Source organism: Ammospiza caudacuta, chromosome 3, assembly GCF_027887145.1.
Source record: "Ammospiza caudacuta isolate bAmmCau1 chromosome 3, bAmmCau1.pri, whole genome shotgun sequence".
NCBI lineage: Eukaryota > Metazoa > Chordata > Aves > Passeriformes > Passerellidae > Ammospiza > Ammospiza caudacuta.
This window is the reverse complement of record NC_080595.1, coordinates 55884914-55901700: the sequence shown is the minus strand read 5'-3', so window position 1 is coordinate 55901700 and position 16787 is coordinate 55884914. Positions and strand designations below refer to the sequence as shown.

The following is a 16787-nucleotide window of genomic DNA, read 5'->3' as shown; positions in this document are numbered from 1 at the left end:
TGAAAACATTGGACTCTGAATCTGTCACTGGTCCAGGACGAAATACTGCTTGTCCTGGGCTTTGGGCCAGTATATTTGGGGAAAGAAATTTCACATTTGGGAAAAAAAAAACCCCATTATTTCTCGTTTCTTTTTCAAGTGGTGACTCTTTGATGCTATTCGGAAATCTGAAATCTTGGAAGTGGTTACTGAGGGACTGGATTTATTGGGTGTTGTGTAGGTGAGGTAGCCAAAGGGCAAACTTTGGTCTATCACATGGTGATTGCAACTATCTGCAATATGGTTCAAACAATTTATCTCACAGATATTGTTACTATCTTTATTTCATTATTTATTTACATTGTACATGCAAACTCCTTTAACAAATAGCTCTAGAGGATGGAACCTCCTAATCTTTTTTGCTGTATTACAGAAAGCAGTACCAGACTAAGGAGAGAATAGTCTTGCTGCTGCACCCAACACTGTCTGTCTGTCCAGTTTTACTGGATGTGCATTGCCCTGAGTCTTCTAAACAGCACATACTCCACTGCAAGGCAGAGGTGCATGCCCGTGCAGCAGTGCAGGGTGAAGCTGTGTGACAGCAGCTGCCCACAAGCAGCTACTGCCGAGCCACCCAGCAGGCGGTGACGAGCCATGGCCAGGCACCAAGGCAGCTGCTGGTCTCACACTCTGTGCTCAGGATGCAGAAGGCCAAGACTGGGCTTAGTGGCATCACAGATTCCTAAGAGCAGGTGTGTCTAAGGCACTAGTGTGTGTTGAGGTGCAGGGAAGAAGGGGTACATGGTGGGGGCGTAGGGAAGCCAAGAGGCATGGGCTGGGTTCCCGCATTGGCTGAAAGGCAGATGGAGTAACAGGTATGGCTGGAAAACTTACTGAGGGTGAGAACGAGTTTGTGCAGGAAGGCAGGGGAAGGACAGAGATGCAAGCAGCCCTGCTTGTGTGTCTCCTAGAGCTGCTTCTCCTCTGCAAAGAAGGCACATGAGCAAACCAGCCTGGGGAACATCCTGAATGAGCACCTGCCATGAAAACACACTCACATTCCCTACTTGTTTTACACAGTGTATGACACACTTTATTTAGGAGAGTCATTTTGCTTCAAATGCAATTAGTTGTAAATGCTATTGTTCATCTTAAAACACCTGTTATTTTGATCAATAGTAAAAGCCTACCCACCATAGTAAAGACAGGAATGTCGGGCAGAAAGACATTACAAAATCTATAGCCTGACCCTTTAAAACCCAACTTGAACCATCAGATTTGACTTATGAGACTAGTAACAATAGTGCTTCATGCAAAAAGCATTAGGTTAAGGCTGGATCAGGCTAAGTTGCCAAACACACCCTGGCATAATTAATCAAGAATATTTCAAAACCAGATCGCCTCCAAGAGGTTATTGATCTCCTGTCATGACACGTTTTCCTCATGAGGTGTTACAATGCTATGTAGCTGAGATGTGCTGGCGTGTATTTTTCAGTGACTAAGCCTTGATCTATCGTCCTGGATTCCTGCCACTGGTGCACTGACATCTGCAACTACTCATGTTTGACAGTCTCATGCATGAGCTATGTGGCTTCCAACTTGGATGGGATTAGTATAGGAGACTTTCAGAATACTTCAAATGTAATTGAAAGCAGATAAATACAAGGGTCTCGAGAGGGTGGCATGCTTTTTACAAACAGAATCACATTAAATCATGTGTATAAAAGCTTGGACTAAGAAAGATCTTAGTGTTAACCAGTATACTATGCAAGAAAGTGTTTGTCCTTGCTCTTAAATATGTATGAATCCTGATAATGTCACTTCTTTCTAAAATCCAAACAGTGCATGGCTGAAGTGTAGTTTAGACAAGCATGATAAGGTACATGTTTGGGGAGCAGGGCAGGAGAAGAGGAATCTACTCAGAGACTGACAGGTGCTCTGCCTTTCACCCATGCCTGCACTAAGGAATTAGTATCTTCTGTGAACCATCCCTGCCAACAGATGAGAACTGAAAACAATGTACGTCATGTAACTACAGGTTATACTGTTATAGTGTCAAATATCAATAAATTACAAGTGATGTTTTCTTTTAGAGCAAAATGCAACCTCATTCCTTACACAGAACACATTTCTATGTATCTGTTTTTTCTCAGAAAATGTGGACATTGATATTGTAATCTGCAAATGTATTCTGCACACATTTATTGAATACTATAAAATAGAACATGCAAATAAAACTGATGTTAACACTACTGTAAAGAGTTTATCTTTCACATTTGTTATTTTTTAGACTCTGAACTCTGTAAACATAAGTAATCTTGCTTTAACACAGAGCTTGATAAGAAATAACAACAAAACCTTTCAGTGGGAAATGGCCTTTCTTGCAGTCAAATACCTTTTTGAGATTACAGTGATGGGCAATATACAAACATATGAGAGAACAGTGACACTGAACATATATAGTATCAAAGGGCTCCAAGATGATCAGGGTGCAGTAGTACTAAACCTATGGGCTTCTCTGGGCTCTCTTGCAGACTCTGGCCTGATTTTTTCTCTTCAGTTTAATGTTGGTATGCCTGTCTATGCTTCCCTCACTTACAGCTCTGACCCAAGCCAGGCAGATCTCACTGAGCTCTGAGTGACCTGCACAGCTTTTCTATTTTAAATGTGAAAACGGAAGGAGAACTGGAAAAAAAATCTGATTCTTCTTACCACATAGTAGCATTTTTCCTAGCAAGCAGAGGAGCAGAACAACAGCAGTCACCGTGGGAGAGAATGTGTGTGCAGTAGGGTTGCAACGGGATGAATGGTTTCTTACTCTACTTGGTATCACAGCTCCAATCATGGAGTAAAGTCCTCAACAACTTCTGCTCCATCCTCCCAAGGTAGTTAAAGTGAAGTAACCCTTGGTTTCCTTCCCATGATGCTGATAAATGTGGCCTCAAATTTCATTAATTTGGTGATAATTGTAGTATCATAATGTATTTTTGGTACTATAAATTTTATCTGTATTCTCCTATTGCCACAGGGATTCCAGACAGAATTTCCTCTGCAGCACCTGCTCTTAAAGCTGTGCTATCAGTCTTCTGTGAAGTTCTGTCATGTATGCTCCAGCTGGTCTGAATTCTTCGCTGCTGTGGGATGGATGCCAGCACTGGGACAGAGGTCACCCACACATGCAAATGGTTCATGAAAATTCTTGTTTAAACATAAGAAACACATTTTTTTACTCTGAAGGTGATCAGACACAGAAAGCGGTTGCCCAGGGGGGTTGTGGAATCTTCATCCTTGGTGGTATTCAAAACCTGACTGGACACTATCCAAGGCCATTGGCTCCAGCTGACTGTGCTTGAGCAGGGGGTTTGGACAAAACAATCTCCATGGGTGCCTTCCCATCTCAGCAAGTCTTTGATTCTATGACCCTAAGGGCTTGGCTGTTATGGTCACTGGCCTTTATAGCCAATCTTGTGAGCCCCTCAGTGTCTCTTGTCCATCTCCACTCCCTGAACAACACTGGGTCTGAAAGAAGTTGCTGCATCAGAAAAAGAAGGAGAGATGAACCAACCTGATCTGCAAGTATTTCCGCCCTTTGCCCTTCAGAAGTGTCTCTTGAGTATTTTCTCTCTTGAAGACTCTCGATATTTTCTTAATAGAAATGTAACTCACCATTTTTTAACTGGGGAGCAGGAAGATGTCAAAAATCCTCAGTTCTACATGTTTGCCTCATTGTTAATGGTCACACTAGTGGTGTGTGAATGTGTGTTTGAAGCAGAAGATTTCAGAAATGCCTTTGAGGTGGGAATGGACTAACCAGTCACTAGATGTATTTCGTAACGTTAGCTCCAACATTGTTCTGTTGCAGTCCCCAAGTGCAAGAATTGCAGCATAAACCCTTTTAAACAGGGAAGATCACTACAATGTGATCCCAAGTTGCCTGAGACTAACTGATTGACCTTATACTGGGGAACGGTGTCTGTTGGGAACAGGAAAAGACACACTTAATTAGGAGCACTTGAACTCCATAGCAGTGATATTTTCCACTAGGAAGAAGCACTAAGGATAACCCCATTGCTAAGAGAAAGACCTGAGAACCATCTCAAGTGCATCAGGCAGCAGTGCAGGTGTGGGAGCCAGCATGGTGGGCCAGGCTGTACGCAGGAAGCTGGGTGAGAGAAGGGAGACCTCTTCCAAACAGCAAGCTAGCTGAGAAAGGCAGGTTAGCGCCTCTCTCTCCAGAACTGGAGCTGCAGCCACCTCAGCTGTGCTGGCTGAAGACTGACTGGCTCAGATTTGGGTCAGTGCCAAGCCAAGCCAAGAAGGTATGAGGAGCCCATGGTGGAGACCAGAAGGATGGCAGCTACTCTCCCAGAACTGAGTAGGAGGACTGACTTAAGAGGATTGCAAAGGCAGGCCAAAAGAAGAGGAGACTTACCTAATACTGCTGGTTTGTTGTACCTCCCCCCCATAAATAAGACTCTATTTGAGTTAAAACCTTGGAGCCACTGCTAGCAAGCAGTTAAGCACTGCTGCTCAGGGGCACCCACGTGTGTAATTCACTTCTGCAAGTTTCTAGGCAGGGTCTTGTGCCAGTGTTATTTTCAGCAAGAACACCGAAGTCATCGAAGCCGGCCTGTGTGACTGGCAGCAGCGCTGGGCACAGAGAGGGTACAACATGTACACACACTCTTGTTTCTCCTTTGCTGCTGCAGCATGTTCTTAATGGGTTACTAAACTCTGTACTGGCACTTCTGCAGAAGGGACCTGGCAGTAGAGTAATGTTTGTATTTTAATTACTTGATCTATTGGATTGCCTTGTTGGGCAAATTCTTCAGCCGTATAACCAACTTCTTAATGACCTTCACTATTAAACAAAATCAAAATAATAGAAAAAGCTTGCTGCTCTGCTGCAATGTCCACGGGCAGAGGAATCACTAAAAAAAGACTTAATATTACCTTACGGTCCTTAGATAAATCTTAAACTTTAAACAGCCATCTCTTATATGTTCTCCAGAGCATGAGACTGCTTTGTTATCTCAGGAATATCAATTACCACTTTGCCATTTCACTGCAAAACAAAGGAGTGAAATAAACCAAAACTCCAAACTTTTTAGCAAACTGGGACGAGAAGTGGAATAAGAGACACTTGACAACCTTATGGAATCAGCTGTTAGGATAACCAGAGCATAATTCTCTGTAACAGTCTTATTAATTAAAATAACTTCTGACTGTCAGCATGCTTTATAAAAATTCCAATTAACCCTTACAATGTTTCTGTGAGACAGTGGAGAAGAGAAATAAAAGCATTTTATCAGTTAAGACATGCATACAGAGAAAGAAAAAACATCTTGACCAAACCAAAGCAAAAGGCCAATCCTCCTCCAGTGAAGGATTTTGAACTGGAATGCAGGTGCTGGCGATGCCTTCCACTGGACTCAGCCCACAATAACACTCCCTTGTCAGAAGGTCAGAGTCAGAGCAATATTGGTGGGAAGAGCACAGCTACTTAGGGGCATCAATGTACTGACCTCTTACATTCATGGCAACAGAAGAAAATCATGTGGATCAAATCCAATAGTTTAGGCACCCTATCAAAGCTGATTATTTCAAAACTTTTAATTGAATGTGAGCTCATCTGCCTCTCTAAATGTCAATGTAAACAAGCTAGAGGGAACACAAAAAGGCCAGAGGAATACTTGGGCTGTTGCCTGTTAAATTTATTCCTGTTCTGACCCCTCTCTTCTAGTGAAAGCAGAGAGCAACCAGGGGCTTAAAACCAATGCACTTCAGCTTCAGGGCAACTTAGGTTCCATGAACCTGAACCCAGGCTTAGCAAGATGCATCTTAGTGATTCATACGGTTGAGATTCAAGGATTCATGGCAAGAATTCAGTTAGGCACATCTCAGAATGCAGAAACGATGCAGCTCCCTGACTAGGGAGCCACAAACATCATCATAGTATTTGTGAAGGATTTTCTGTACTGTTTCCCATCTCCTCTTCCCAGGAAAAGTCAACAACACCTTTAGGAATAACCACAAGTCTAAAGAAACTAATAGAAACAATATGTTTTAGAAACAGAACCGAGATTTTGTAACTACAACTTATTTACATACAGTTTGTAAGTGGCAGCACTAACACCTGTGCCTTGATCCTTCAGGAAACCCCTAGTGATCCTTTGTCTCTGGCTAGAAGCTGACACAAGCTCCTATCCCAGGAAGAAGGACTGAAGGAGATCTCTACTGTACCTACCCCAGGATACTTAACAGACAGACTGTTTTAGCCAAAAAGTGGAGAGGCCTTCTTACTCTGCATCTGGGAAAGGTCAACAGCCCTTTTGGCCAGTAAACCCTTTTCTAAGTGTTGAAAATTGCAGAAAATCAACTGCTTACAGCTCTTTTTGTGGTGTAAGGGTTAATACAAAAATATTTTATTTCTGTGAAATGCAAACAATGTGGATTTAGTCCTTTTTTAAAATTTTAAAGTAAAAACAACTCTACTTTTTGCTCCAAAATAATAAAAAATATTGAAGTATTTATTTAAGTCAATCAGAAACACCTTTTTACATTAAGAAGTATAGAAACAGAATATCCTGAATTGGAAAGGACCCACAAAGATCAATGGGGTCCAACTGCTAACCCTGCACAGGACACTCCAAGAGTCACACAATGCTCCTAAGAGCCTTGTTCAAACACTCCTTAACTCTGTCAGGCTTGGTGCTGTGAGCACTTCCCTGGGGAGCCTGTTCCAGTGCCCAACTACTCTCTCCATGAAGAACCTTTTCCTAATATCCAGCCTAAACCTGCCCTAACACAACTTCATGCCATTCTCTTGGGTCCTGTCAGTGGTCACCACAGAGATCAGGTCCTCCTCTTCCCCTCACCAGGGAGCTGTAGAGAAATATGAGGCCTCCCCTCAGTCTCCTCTTCCCCAGGCTGAACAAACCAAGTGACCTCAGCTACTCTTCATATGGCTTCCCCTCACTCTACCATCGTGGGTGTTCCTGATTAGAAAGGTGTGAAGGCTGAAGGCAGCAATGCTGGTGCCCTGCAATAATTCCTTTGGCATGACTTTTCCAGCCCCTGAGTCCCCTGAGCTGAATTGGCTTTCTGAACTCTAAGCCTAATCCCAACAATAATGGAACCTTGGTGCTAAGGCTGAGGTTGGTATCACCATGGGTGACCCAGATTAGAAGGGTGTGAAGGCAGAAATGTTGGTGCTCTGCAGTGATCCCTTTGGCATGACTTCTGTGCTCACAGTGTCCTTGGACCTTTACAATTTCTGACTCTCTGAACTTTAACACTAACTGCAATGGAATTTTGGGGCTGCTTCTGAGGTCTCCAGCACAATGGTGGCCCAGATTAGAAAACTGGGGAGGCGAAAAATGTTGGTGCCATGCTGAGATTCCCTTGGCATGATTTTTCAGCCCCACTGTTCACAAAGTAGTAGGCTTTCTGTCTCTGAGAACCATAACTTTATTTGAATTTGAGACCAGCCCTGGTGGTAATGTAATTGACCAATGATGTTGAAAAATGTCCTAATGCCTGCTAGAATTCCGTTAAGAAGAACAGATGCATGTAGTGGGACTGAAATGTAGTTGAAATTGGAGGAAATATTTGGAAGATCTTGCTAAAAGTCATTTTTCATCAAGGCCATTAGCACTCTATTTGTCAAAGCATTCAGAGAGCTCCTTAATTTTGTTGGACTCATTGCTAATGCTGCTGCCTATGTTGGGACACTAATAATCTCCCATTTAACAGGAAGGCACATTCTTTCATTTTGGGTGAGGATTTGTAAATGGCAGTCTATTCATTCATTTATCAATTCCAGATGTATTTAATAGTCTTTCAAACTGAAAGTGAGAAAACAAAAATTAGATTAATTGTAATATGGCAAAAGTCTTCATTATTTGATATCATGCTTTCTGCCCTCTAAGGACTCCTAAATCACTTCAACTACTGTTTTAGTGTCTTGGTTGTACTGAGAGCAGGGAAACCTCCAGCCAACTTCATTCAGATGAGCCACCACAAGCTGAAATGTTCTTTCTCCTCCCACCTTTCACCTCTATCTCTATAAAATCCCTTTTCTCCTTTCTGCTTCCAGCTTCACATTGCCTGGATGCTGCTCAGCTTCTCCACTCTCTCTCCACCTGTGCTGAACAGTGTGAATATGTGTGTTAACAAATTCTTTATCAGTGGAAGACCTGTTCTGGCTTTTGATAGGAAAGAAATTCCCTGCCCTATCTTTCTTCTTTATGCTCTTTTCTGGTACCACTCACAAGACAAGGTGCTGCTTCATTCACAGACACAGCAAAAGGCAGGCTTTATGGTGATGGTGCAGCTATGAAGTCCTCCAAGGAAGATAGCCTATGGAGGTTGGAGAAGAAGTATTATTGTTCAAGGATGTTCTGGTTTAAATTGTGGACTGGGAGAAAAGAAATTAACCACATCATTGATATTTTTAACATTGCAAAAATCTTTCAGGGACAGGAAAAAAGAAAAAAAGAAAGCAGTGGCAAAAACCAAGCCAACTGGACATCCAGAGCTCAGGGAACCAAAGAAGGGTAGGCAAGGTGCAGAAGTCACTAGAGACAATGCAATGCACTTCATAAGTGCAAGTTCTTGCTATTAATGTGGCAAAAAATATTTATACTCTCTGTTTACTTCTCAGTAGAGCTGGGCAACTTACCTTGCATCTCAAGCAGATGTATGCATGGCAAAAGCACAGACAGGCGGAACAGAGCAGATGGAGAACATGTGAGTCAAAGCACACTCTATAAACAGATATTACAGAAGTAGATAGGTAGAAGACTTTTTCATTAAGTGCTCTTAGCATTTCCTTAGAAACCTATTCCTTCAGCATAAGTTTCTTTCTTGTAAGGAACCAAAAAAGTATATGCTTTACTGATTGCTTTCGAGCAAATGTAAGTTTTGGGAATCAGACCTATAGGATGGAAGCTCAGCACTACTAATGATGTTTTTGGAGGATGCATGTATCTGTAGTTGACCTTGGTGGGACATCAGGTGCCCACCAAGCTGCTCTATCATTCCCCTTCCCAGTGGGACAGAAAACAAGATGGAAAACAACCAGTAAGTTGAGATAAAGCATTTTACTAAAGCAAAAGTTTGCATGTGCATTAGTAAAGGAGAAAAAAAGTTTAATCTCTACTTCCTATTGGCAAGTGATGTTCAGCCACTTCCCAGGATGCAGGGCTTTAGCACACACAGGGGTTGCACTTCACAGGGGAAAGTGAACATTGTAAAATAACAAATGCTCCACATTCCTCCTCCCTCACTTGGCTTTTATATCTGAGCTGACATCATATGGTATGGAATATCCCTTTGGTTAATTTGGCTCAGTTGGTCTGGTTGTGTCCCCTTCCAGGAACTTGCCCACTCCAGCCCCCTAATGGGGTGGGGGGTTAATGTTAAACAGACAGTGATGATGCTGTGCCAGAGCTTCTCAGGGAGATGTTTTGTATTTATATAATTCCTTCCATTTTCAGTCTAAGATACCAGCAATTTTAAAGCGCCATGCACTTTCAAAAAAAACACACATTGTTTTCACCCATTAGCATGTGTCTATGAGAACTACATGGATCTTCTTTAAATCCTGATGAAGTATTCTGATTTCTTGAGGCACACCACCTTTTTGTAATATTTTCAGAAAGAAATCCATTGTAAGCTTTTCCTAAAGCCTACATGCAACTACCCAGTAAGTATGTGTCTCCTTGCAGGTCAATTATTTTCAAGGTTTCCACTCAAAGATGAAGTCCTCTAAGATTCACTAATTTCCCTCCTCTCTCTTTGCCATGTTTGAATTCTGACATTTGCTTGCTGAAAGGATGAATGAAGTCAAAAGCAATGCTGCTATATTTTATCTGCCTAAACAATTACCAGCAAGGAGGTTTGCTTTATTTTCCTCAAAGCCACATTGCCATAATATTATATGCATCTGCCCATGTCAGATAACTCTGAAGAGTCCACACACAAATGGAAATGATCTTCCACTTCTATGTCTCAAATAATGTTTTTCACAATTACTGGATTACCTAAATCCACTTAGATAACCTTGATGCTGTTTAGATATACAGGAGAATTTAGCATAACCAGGGTTTCTTTCTAAATGTTATTTTTTAACACTTCCTCCCATGAATCCAAAACAACTTTTTGTTATTCATCTCACTAACCATTCATGGATGAATGACAATTACTGAATGCCTTAGAAACAACACCTTGAAAATGTCATTCAAATCAATTTTCAACAGCATGAGAGGCTAGGAGGTAATTCACACTTCTTTTATAATAATATTCTATAAGAGGTACTGTAGTCATCTGCCTTCCTGCCACCTCCTCCAGAAGTAAAAGATTATAAATTCACTCTGATTTAGTGCAGCCAAATGTACCAGGCAGAGAAAAACACTGCAGAATATGCAATTAAGACTGGTACATTACGAAAAAAGCTATCTCCATTATTGCCCCAAAACTAACTTGTTCCTCCCACTTGAGCAAAAGCATGGAAGAATTCTGCAAGGCAGAGCTGGAAAATGTCTTTCCTTCTTTAAGAGCATTTATCCATGGACAGCAACTCCAGAAGCATTTAAGCCTGGTATCTTGAACTCTGCTTCTTTCTAATGAGAGAAGCTCAGAACCCTGCTTTGTCCTCCTAAATATCAGCTGCTTAGTAAAATCCAGAGTTCCTCTTCCTAAAGTGGTGCAATATACCTTAGGGGTCCACTGAACCCTGAATTCTCAAATATCAAGACATCATTATTCCAGCATTTGCTCATATCTAACTCTATCATGATTCTAAAACGACCATCAATTCAAGCCCCCAAGCTGGGACAAAGGAGCTAGAGACCTTCTGGCTAAAAGATTGTTTCATCCTTTCAAAGGGTCACTGAGGAACGAGGAGATGCCACCTAAGAAGTTCATGCCACAGTATCTGTCACACATCCAACACATAAGATCAGTTTCTGCTGTTGGCACAATGTCCCCAGACCTCTAAGCCAAAGCAACAACAGACTTGAACCACAGCTGAGGAGTGTGTGAAGCAATGAAACCCAAACCATCTACTTTCAAAGTCTGCATGTATTACTGAATGCAGACGTAAAAAAACACCAGCACTGCTACTGCTAAGTTAATTTCCAAAGTATATTCTACATACACACAAAGATTAAGCCAGAGGAATAAAAAATAGAGGGAAATATTGCCTATTTCCCCATATCAGATATGCAGATCAGGCGTCTTCCTGTAAGTCAGTTCCTTTTAGGCAAAACCTCGGATAAATATTACAGTTAAGAGTGAATCCACTCTTTAGCCTAACGTTTGAACCCAAGCTCTTTGCTTCTGATGACTTCATATGAAGGATGCTGGCACCACACAGTCAAGGACACTGTAGTTCAAACTCCTCTGGAGGTGGATGCTGCATAATCTCTCCTTAATTTGATGGACAGAACAGCATGTACTTGCCATGAGTCTCAGCCTTACAGGGCTGCTGGAAAGGCAGCAATTATTCTGCTGTCTTCAGGGTCTTCTCCAGTTCTCCTGGTCAAAACTGTTTATCAGTCTGTCAGTCTGACCAGTGTTAGTGCCTCACACAGGGAATGATTCCTCTTCCCATCCATCATACCTGGAACAACAAAGCTGACTTGGATGCCAAAAAAAACCCCAACCCCAATCTGTTTCAATCCTTCTATTTTTCAGCATGTTCCAGAACAATTTCTGATCTTACCATGGGGTAAGAAACTCATCACATGCTCACCTGATGTAATATCCTCTTCCTCACAGTTCATCTGCAATCACTGCTGAGCACAACCATCTCTCTGTGCAGCACCTCCCAGAAGATGGAAGACAGAGAGAATGGACTTCTATGGGGCCTAGTTCCTGGGTTGCCGCAGTGCCAAACAGGTCCCATGGGCAGATCAGGGGACTTCAGAGACTGCCCACCCTGAGAATAAAGATGTGATATTTTGGTACAATTTTTGAAGTGACTTCTTCATGTTGTTTACAGGTTTGAGCCTTTCCATTATCAAAGCAGCTGAAGATTTAACCTCCCTGTGGTGCTCTCTAGCAGCACTGCAGCTTTTGAGCTGATCACACGTTGTCTGTCTGTCCCATTGGAGAACATTTCCTGTAAAAAGAATTTTTGGCACGGCTGCTTCATTCTCTGCCAGGAGCAGAAAGTCGATGCAGAGATTAGCAATCGATTTTCTAAGAAGTACCCCACAAATCAGGTCTCCTCTCTCTGTTTGCCTTCACATTTCTGCTGGAGCCTCTATAATTAATTTAAACAGATACAAGCACTTCTCCTCCTCTCCTTTTTGATGCGAGCTGTTCCAACAGACTGTGCAGTGAAGCTGCAGCAATTTCAAAGGCTTCCGCTCCCTGCGCAGAAGGGAGCAGCTGCAGGAATAGCTCTTTGAAAAGGAAATGGCACCCAATGGGACTGGCAGGCGGCTCCAAGCTGAGCTCAAAAAGCCCCCAAAGTCCTTGGGAGCATCTGAGGACATCAAAAGAGGAAAGAACTAGGCTGGGAGAAGCCTGAAGAATGACTTTCCCTCAACCCTGAAGCTTTTTTTTTTTTGTAAGCAGCAGGGTCTGAGAAGAAGAGTCTTCCTCATATTTGGCTCAGATGATCCCACTTATATTGAAAGACTGGAAGTAAGCGCTGAACACTATTTCAGTCCTGGATTATTCATTAAACTGTAAATGTATAAACATCTATACAAACACAAACATATCTATACAAATTCTGGACTCCTGTATATTATTAAAAAAGCCATTATATTTCTATTAATGTAACTAAGTATGCAACCATATTTCATTACTATAATGCACTCATGGGGCTTCATGCATGTTTAATTGGTTAACTGATGAACTCACTGATGTGATTTATCTCAGTGAAATGGTACTTTTTTATGATGATTGCCAGTATACTCTGTTATTTACAGCACAGAATACTTTTCTACTGTTCCATTTAAGTGATTTATAGCAAATTCAATAGACAAAACAAAGAAATCTTTGTTTCATGTATATGAATTTGTGTACAGGCACATACATATCCTCTCTGCCCTGAAGTGGGTAACATTACTGACTCACTGCTTAACTTTATAACTGATGGAAATTTCTAGTGCTGATTTAACAGGCTCCAGGCCTCACAGGACAGTATTCATTGAAGCCCTTTGGCCTGTGCAACTCCTGAAGAACTACTCCAGCTGAGGGGTAGTTCAAACAGCAGCCAGTTTTTAGTGGCATGCCTGCAAAAGCAGTATTACACCAAATGCATGCTCTTTTATGAAAGTTGCATCCTTCCCTAAGTATTTATGTATAAATAAATGCCATTTTACTACACTGCTACTGCGCATAACGAACATGTTGTCTAGAAAAAGAACTGACACAACACATCCTGTAAATGCCTCTTCCTTGTCAGATTGTACTAATTATACACTGCATCAAACTTCTCCATCTTTATGACTTTCTCAATCAATTTCACACTGCTCTTCTCTCTTCACTTTTCAATTTTACTTTTGGAACAACTTAAGTTCATGGACATACAAACCTGAGATAAGTGCTGCACAGAGCTACTGCACATATATTTATGCCCACACTTCTGCACATCCTTTGGCACAGATGTGGACGGCCTTTATCTGAGACCATATTGACTTTGGCAGGACAACCCTGCATCCTGGCAGGAACTGCCCTCAAACAATTTTTCTCTAAATAATTTTTCTCTAGAAACAGTTTTGCTCTGCTATTAACATTAGGCCTTATTGTTCTGATATTGCCCAACAAATTATGATAAAACATTATATTGTGACTATTTTATTATACATTGCAATCAATTGGCTAGTGAACTCCATTAAAAACACTTCTCTTTTCCTAAGTGTATAGGCTGCTTAACTGAATTAGATGATGTGGATGAATGTAGGGAACTAAGTTGAGATCCGTGGAATAATTATAATTTCTGCTTCTCTCTGAAGTGAAAGTTTTGCTGATACTCCTTGACACCTCATATCTTTGCTGTATTTTCAATGTCTAACGGGGTTAGTTGTTGAGAGACAAAAACTCTACAGCCAGTTGTTTATACTTCTGAAAGCAAAATTAGAATGCAGAACAGGAAATAAACTGAAATGGTCTCATACTTGAATGGAATATAAACATTATGCTTAATTAGGTCACTAAGCATATGTTTGTTTACTTGGATATTTTCTCTCTGGCAGTTCATCTCTGGGTAACACAACTATCTCCCTGGAGAGCGTGGAATTCCCATGGCAGATAACATGAGTTGGCAATTGGGGGGTCAGAAAAATATGCTTATTAGCATACTCTCACATAATGAAGGGAGTTAGAGTGTGAACAATACATGCCTTGCTGCCTTCTGTGTCAGGCTGGTGTCCACACAAAGGACAGCAGGGCCATTAGGGAGTTGGTTATAGCTCTACGAATTTCTGCCTAACCTTGATTTACCTTCTTGGATGATTATAAAGCAGAAAATGGTACAGATGTTAGTGATGTCTATTTCATAGATATGGAAAATCTTCCTTTCTTGCAAACCAAAGGGCAATATTGCTGCCTACACTCATCTCTACAACTCTGTTATTTTTTTTATATTTTATTTTTATTATTTTCTTCTACATCCTCCATGCATTACATTTCTTTTTTGTTTTAAGACTACTTGGAACATGTAGCTTCTTTGTCTTCAGAAGTACAAGCAGACTTCTGGTGGTACATGTAAAACCCAGTAATTTCTGTTTCTGTGTGCATTACAGGCCACAACCGAGACTAAAGGAAATCCTTCCGAGACAGTCCCAGTACAGACTCAAGTCCACTCAAGCATTGTAGAGACAGCAGATCCCCTCACTACCACCAACACCTCCTTTTATGGGCCTGTGTTGAAAGCAGGACAGGGCTTACAGAAAACCATGTGTGCTGTTCCCTCCAGACCACAGTTCCAGGGCATGGTGCTTTATGGACAGGCATGTTTTACACAGTGAGCCAGTATTTTCTGGATGTAGCACCTCAGCAGTTGTTCCTCCACTATCAGTCTCACGTCAGTTCCTGGGATGAGTTCTTCTGATTTCTCGATAGAGATTACTTGCACCTGGATGGGAATGATGGGGTGTTGGCAGGGACACTGAGCAGATGAGAGGAGAGGGGAGAAACCTTGCCAGCCTTTGTGTGTACAACTGCTGAGTCAGTTCAACAGAATCAGAAATCCCCACCCCCACAAACACAGGTGCAGATGGCCATGTAAAAGTAATCTGAATTTGGCTGCTGCCCAAATTCCACATTCCTCTTGGCTCCACTGGAGCCTTTTTCCCACATGACCTCATCTCCCATACCCTTGCAGCGGACAGCCAGGCAAGCAACGTGCAGTTTTTCCCAAAACATCCAGGAGTTTTTGCGGAAGTGGGAAGGAGATGGGAGTCCGATACAGGCGAGAGGAAGGGCATATAGGCATGCCTGGGTCTGGGCCTTTGACCCTCAGACCTCCCACACAGCCACTGAAGTCTGGAATCCAGATCCTTGGAGCTACCAGGCTGCCTTTGTGTCCTTCCACTCCAGCAATAATGCACAGGCTGCAGGAAATCCTTCCATGCGAAGGACTCTGCCAGTGTAAAGCTGCTCTGCACAGAGCCTGGCATCTCCTGCTTTGTCCCCCTCTAGGACAGGATTAGAGGTATCAGGATGCCCTTGTGGGAGACTCAAGCTGCTGCAAGCCAGTTCAGCTGGTCTGGCCCCTGCCCCTCTCCACACACACTCCAAGCAGCTCAAGACTGACATGCAGCTACGTGAACAACAACTTCAGTGCCAGCTGGAGGGCTGAGGGCGAATTCCCACACCCATCTCAATGCCTGAGTTAATACTGAGTACAGCTACAGCATATGGAGCTCACAGACTTATTGAAACACAGCCACTGAAGATTCAGAAAGTTAACTTTAACTAAACAAGCTTTATTGATCCTCTTAACAACTTTGGAAGCTTTACCTGAAAGTGACAACACTCATCTGTCTGCAAAAAAAGAGTAAACTCCTTATTTTACCTTAAACAATTAACAATTCCACACATTCACCATGTGCCAGGGAGGCTAATGAAGCCAAAGCCAGTGGCAACGAAATACATGATGTCTGACCAAAGACTGCTTCCACGCTGTGTTTCAGTTTCCAGAATGAAGCCACTTTGTGTGCACAGATAACAAACTTTGTGACTTGTCTGATTTGATTTTGAGGGAGTCTTCAATCATTTTTTTTCTGAAAAAGTGAAAGAAAATTGGTTGACTTTGATTGAAGTAAAACAGAGACAAAGGCTCGAGTACTTCAGATAGAAAAGTTTCAGGAATTCACGAGCAGTTTCAAAAAGAAAACTGGACTAGAAATCATGATACAACTTCACTATAGGGACCAGTGCTTCAGCTGCTACAATTGGTAAAGGAAAATCAAAATTACTCAGATATGTATCATATTTCATGATGGATATCTAAGAACCACCCATTCCTTCATCTCATGTTTAGCATATCCCATGTGTTAGGGCAAAAAATAAAAACCTGAGCAGTAGGCATGAGAATGACAACACCATCGGGAGCCTCCTGCTGTTGGAGGCTTTATCGAGGGGAACTTTGACTGTCAGCTTGGCTGAGCTTCAAATCTGCCCTAAATATGGTGCAACTGGCTGAGAAGAGCTGGGACAACAGGGTGAGAACGCTTGCCACCACAGAACTATCAACATAAGAGGGTGGCTACCTTCTGTTTGCTGGGTTCTCACACAGCCCGCTCAAGAAGGGAACGCTAATACAAACGGCAGTGTATGCCGGG

General features: G+C 42.1%; 1 protein-coding gene across 2 annotated transcripts in view; it reads right to left on the bottom strand.

Annotated features, from left to right (window-relative positions):
• Window positions 1-16787, bottom strand: part of AIG1 (androgen induced 1) — a 123197-nt gene that overhangs the window by 21342 nt on the left and 85068 nt on the right. The window contains exon 4 of one of the 2 annotated variants that reach the window (XM_058801697.1): window positions 15986-16226. The exons of the other annotated variant lie outside the window; for it this stretch is intronic. Within the exon in view, the coding sequence (XP_058657680.1) occupies window positions 16212-16226 (15 nt within the window). The 3' untranslated portion in view covers window positions 15986-16211. Of the gene's footprint in view, window positions 1-15985; window positions 16227-16787 lie in introns of those variants that run through there. 2 annotated transcript variants of the gene reach the window in all.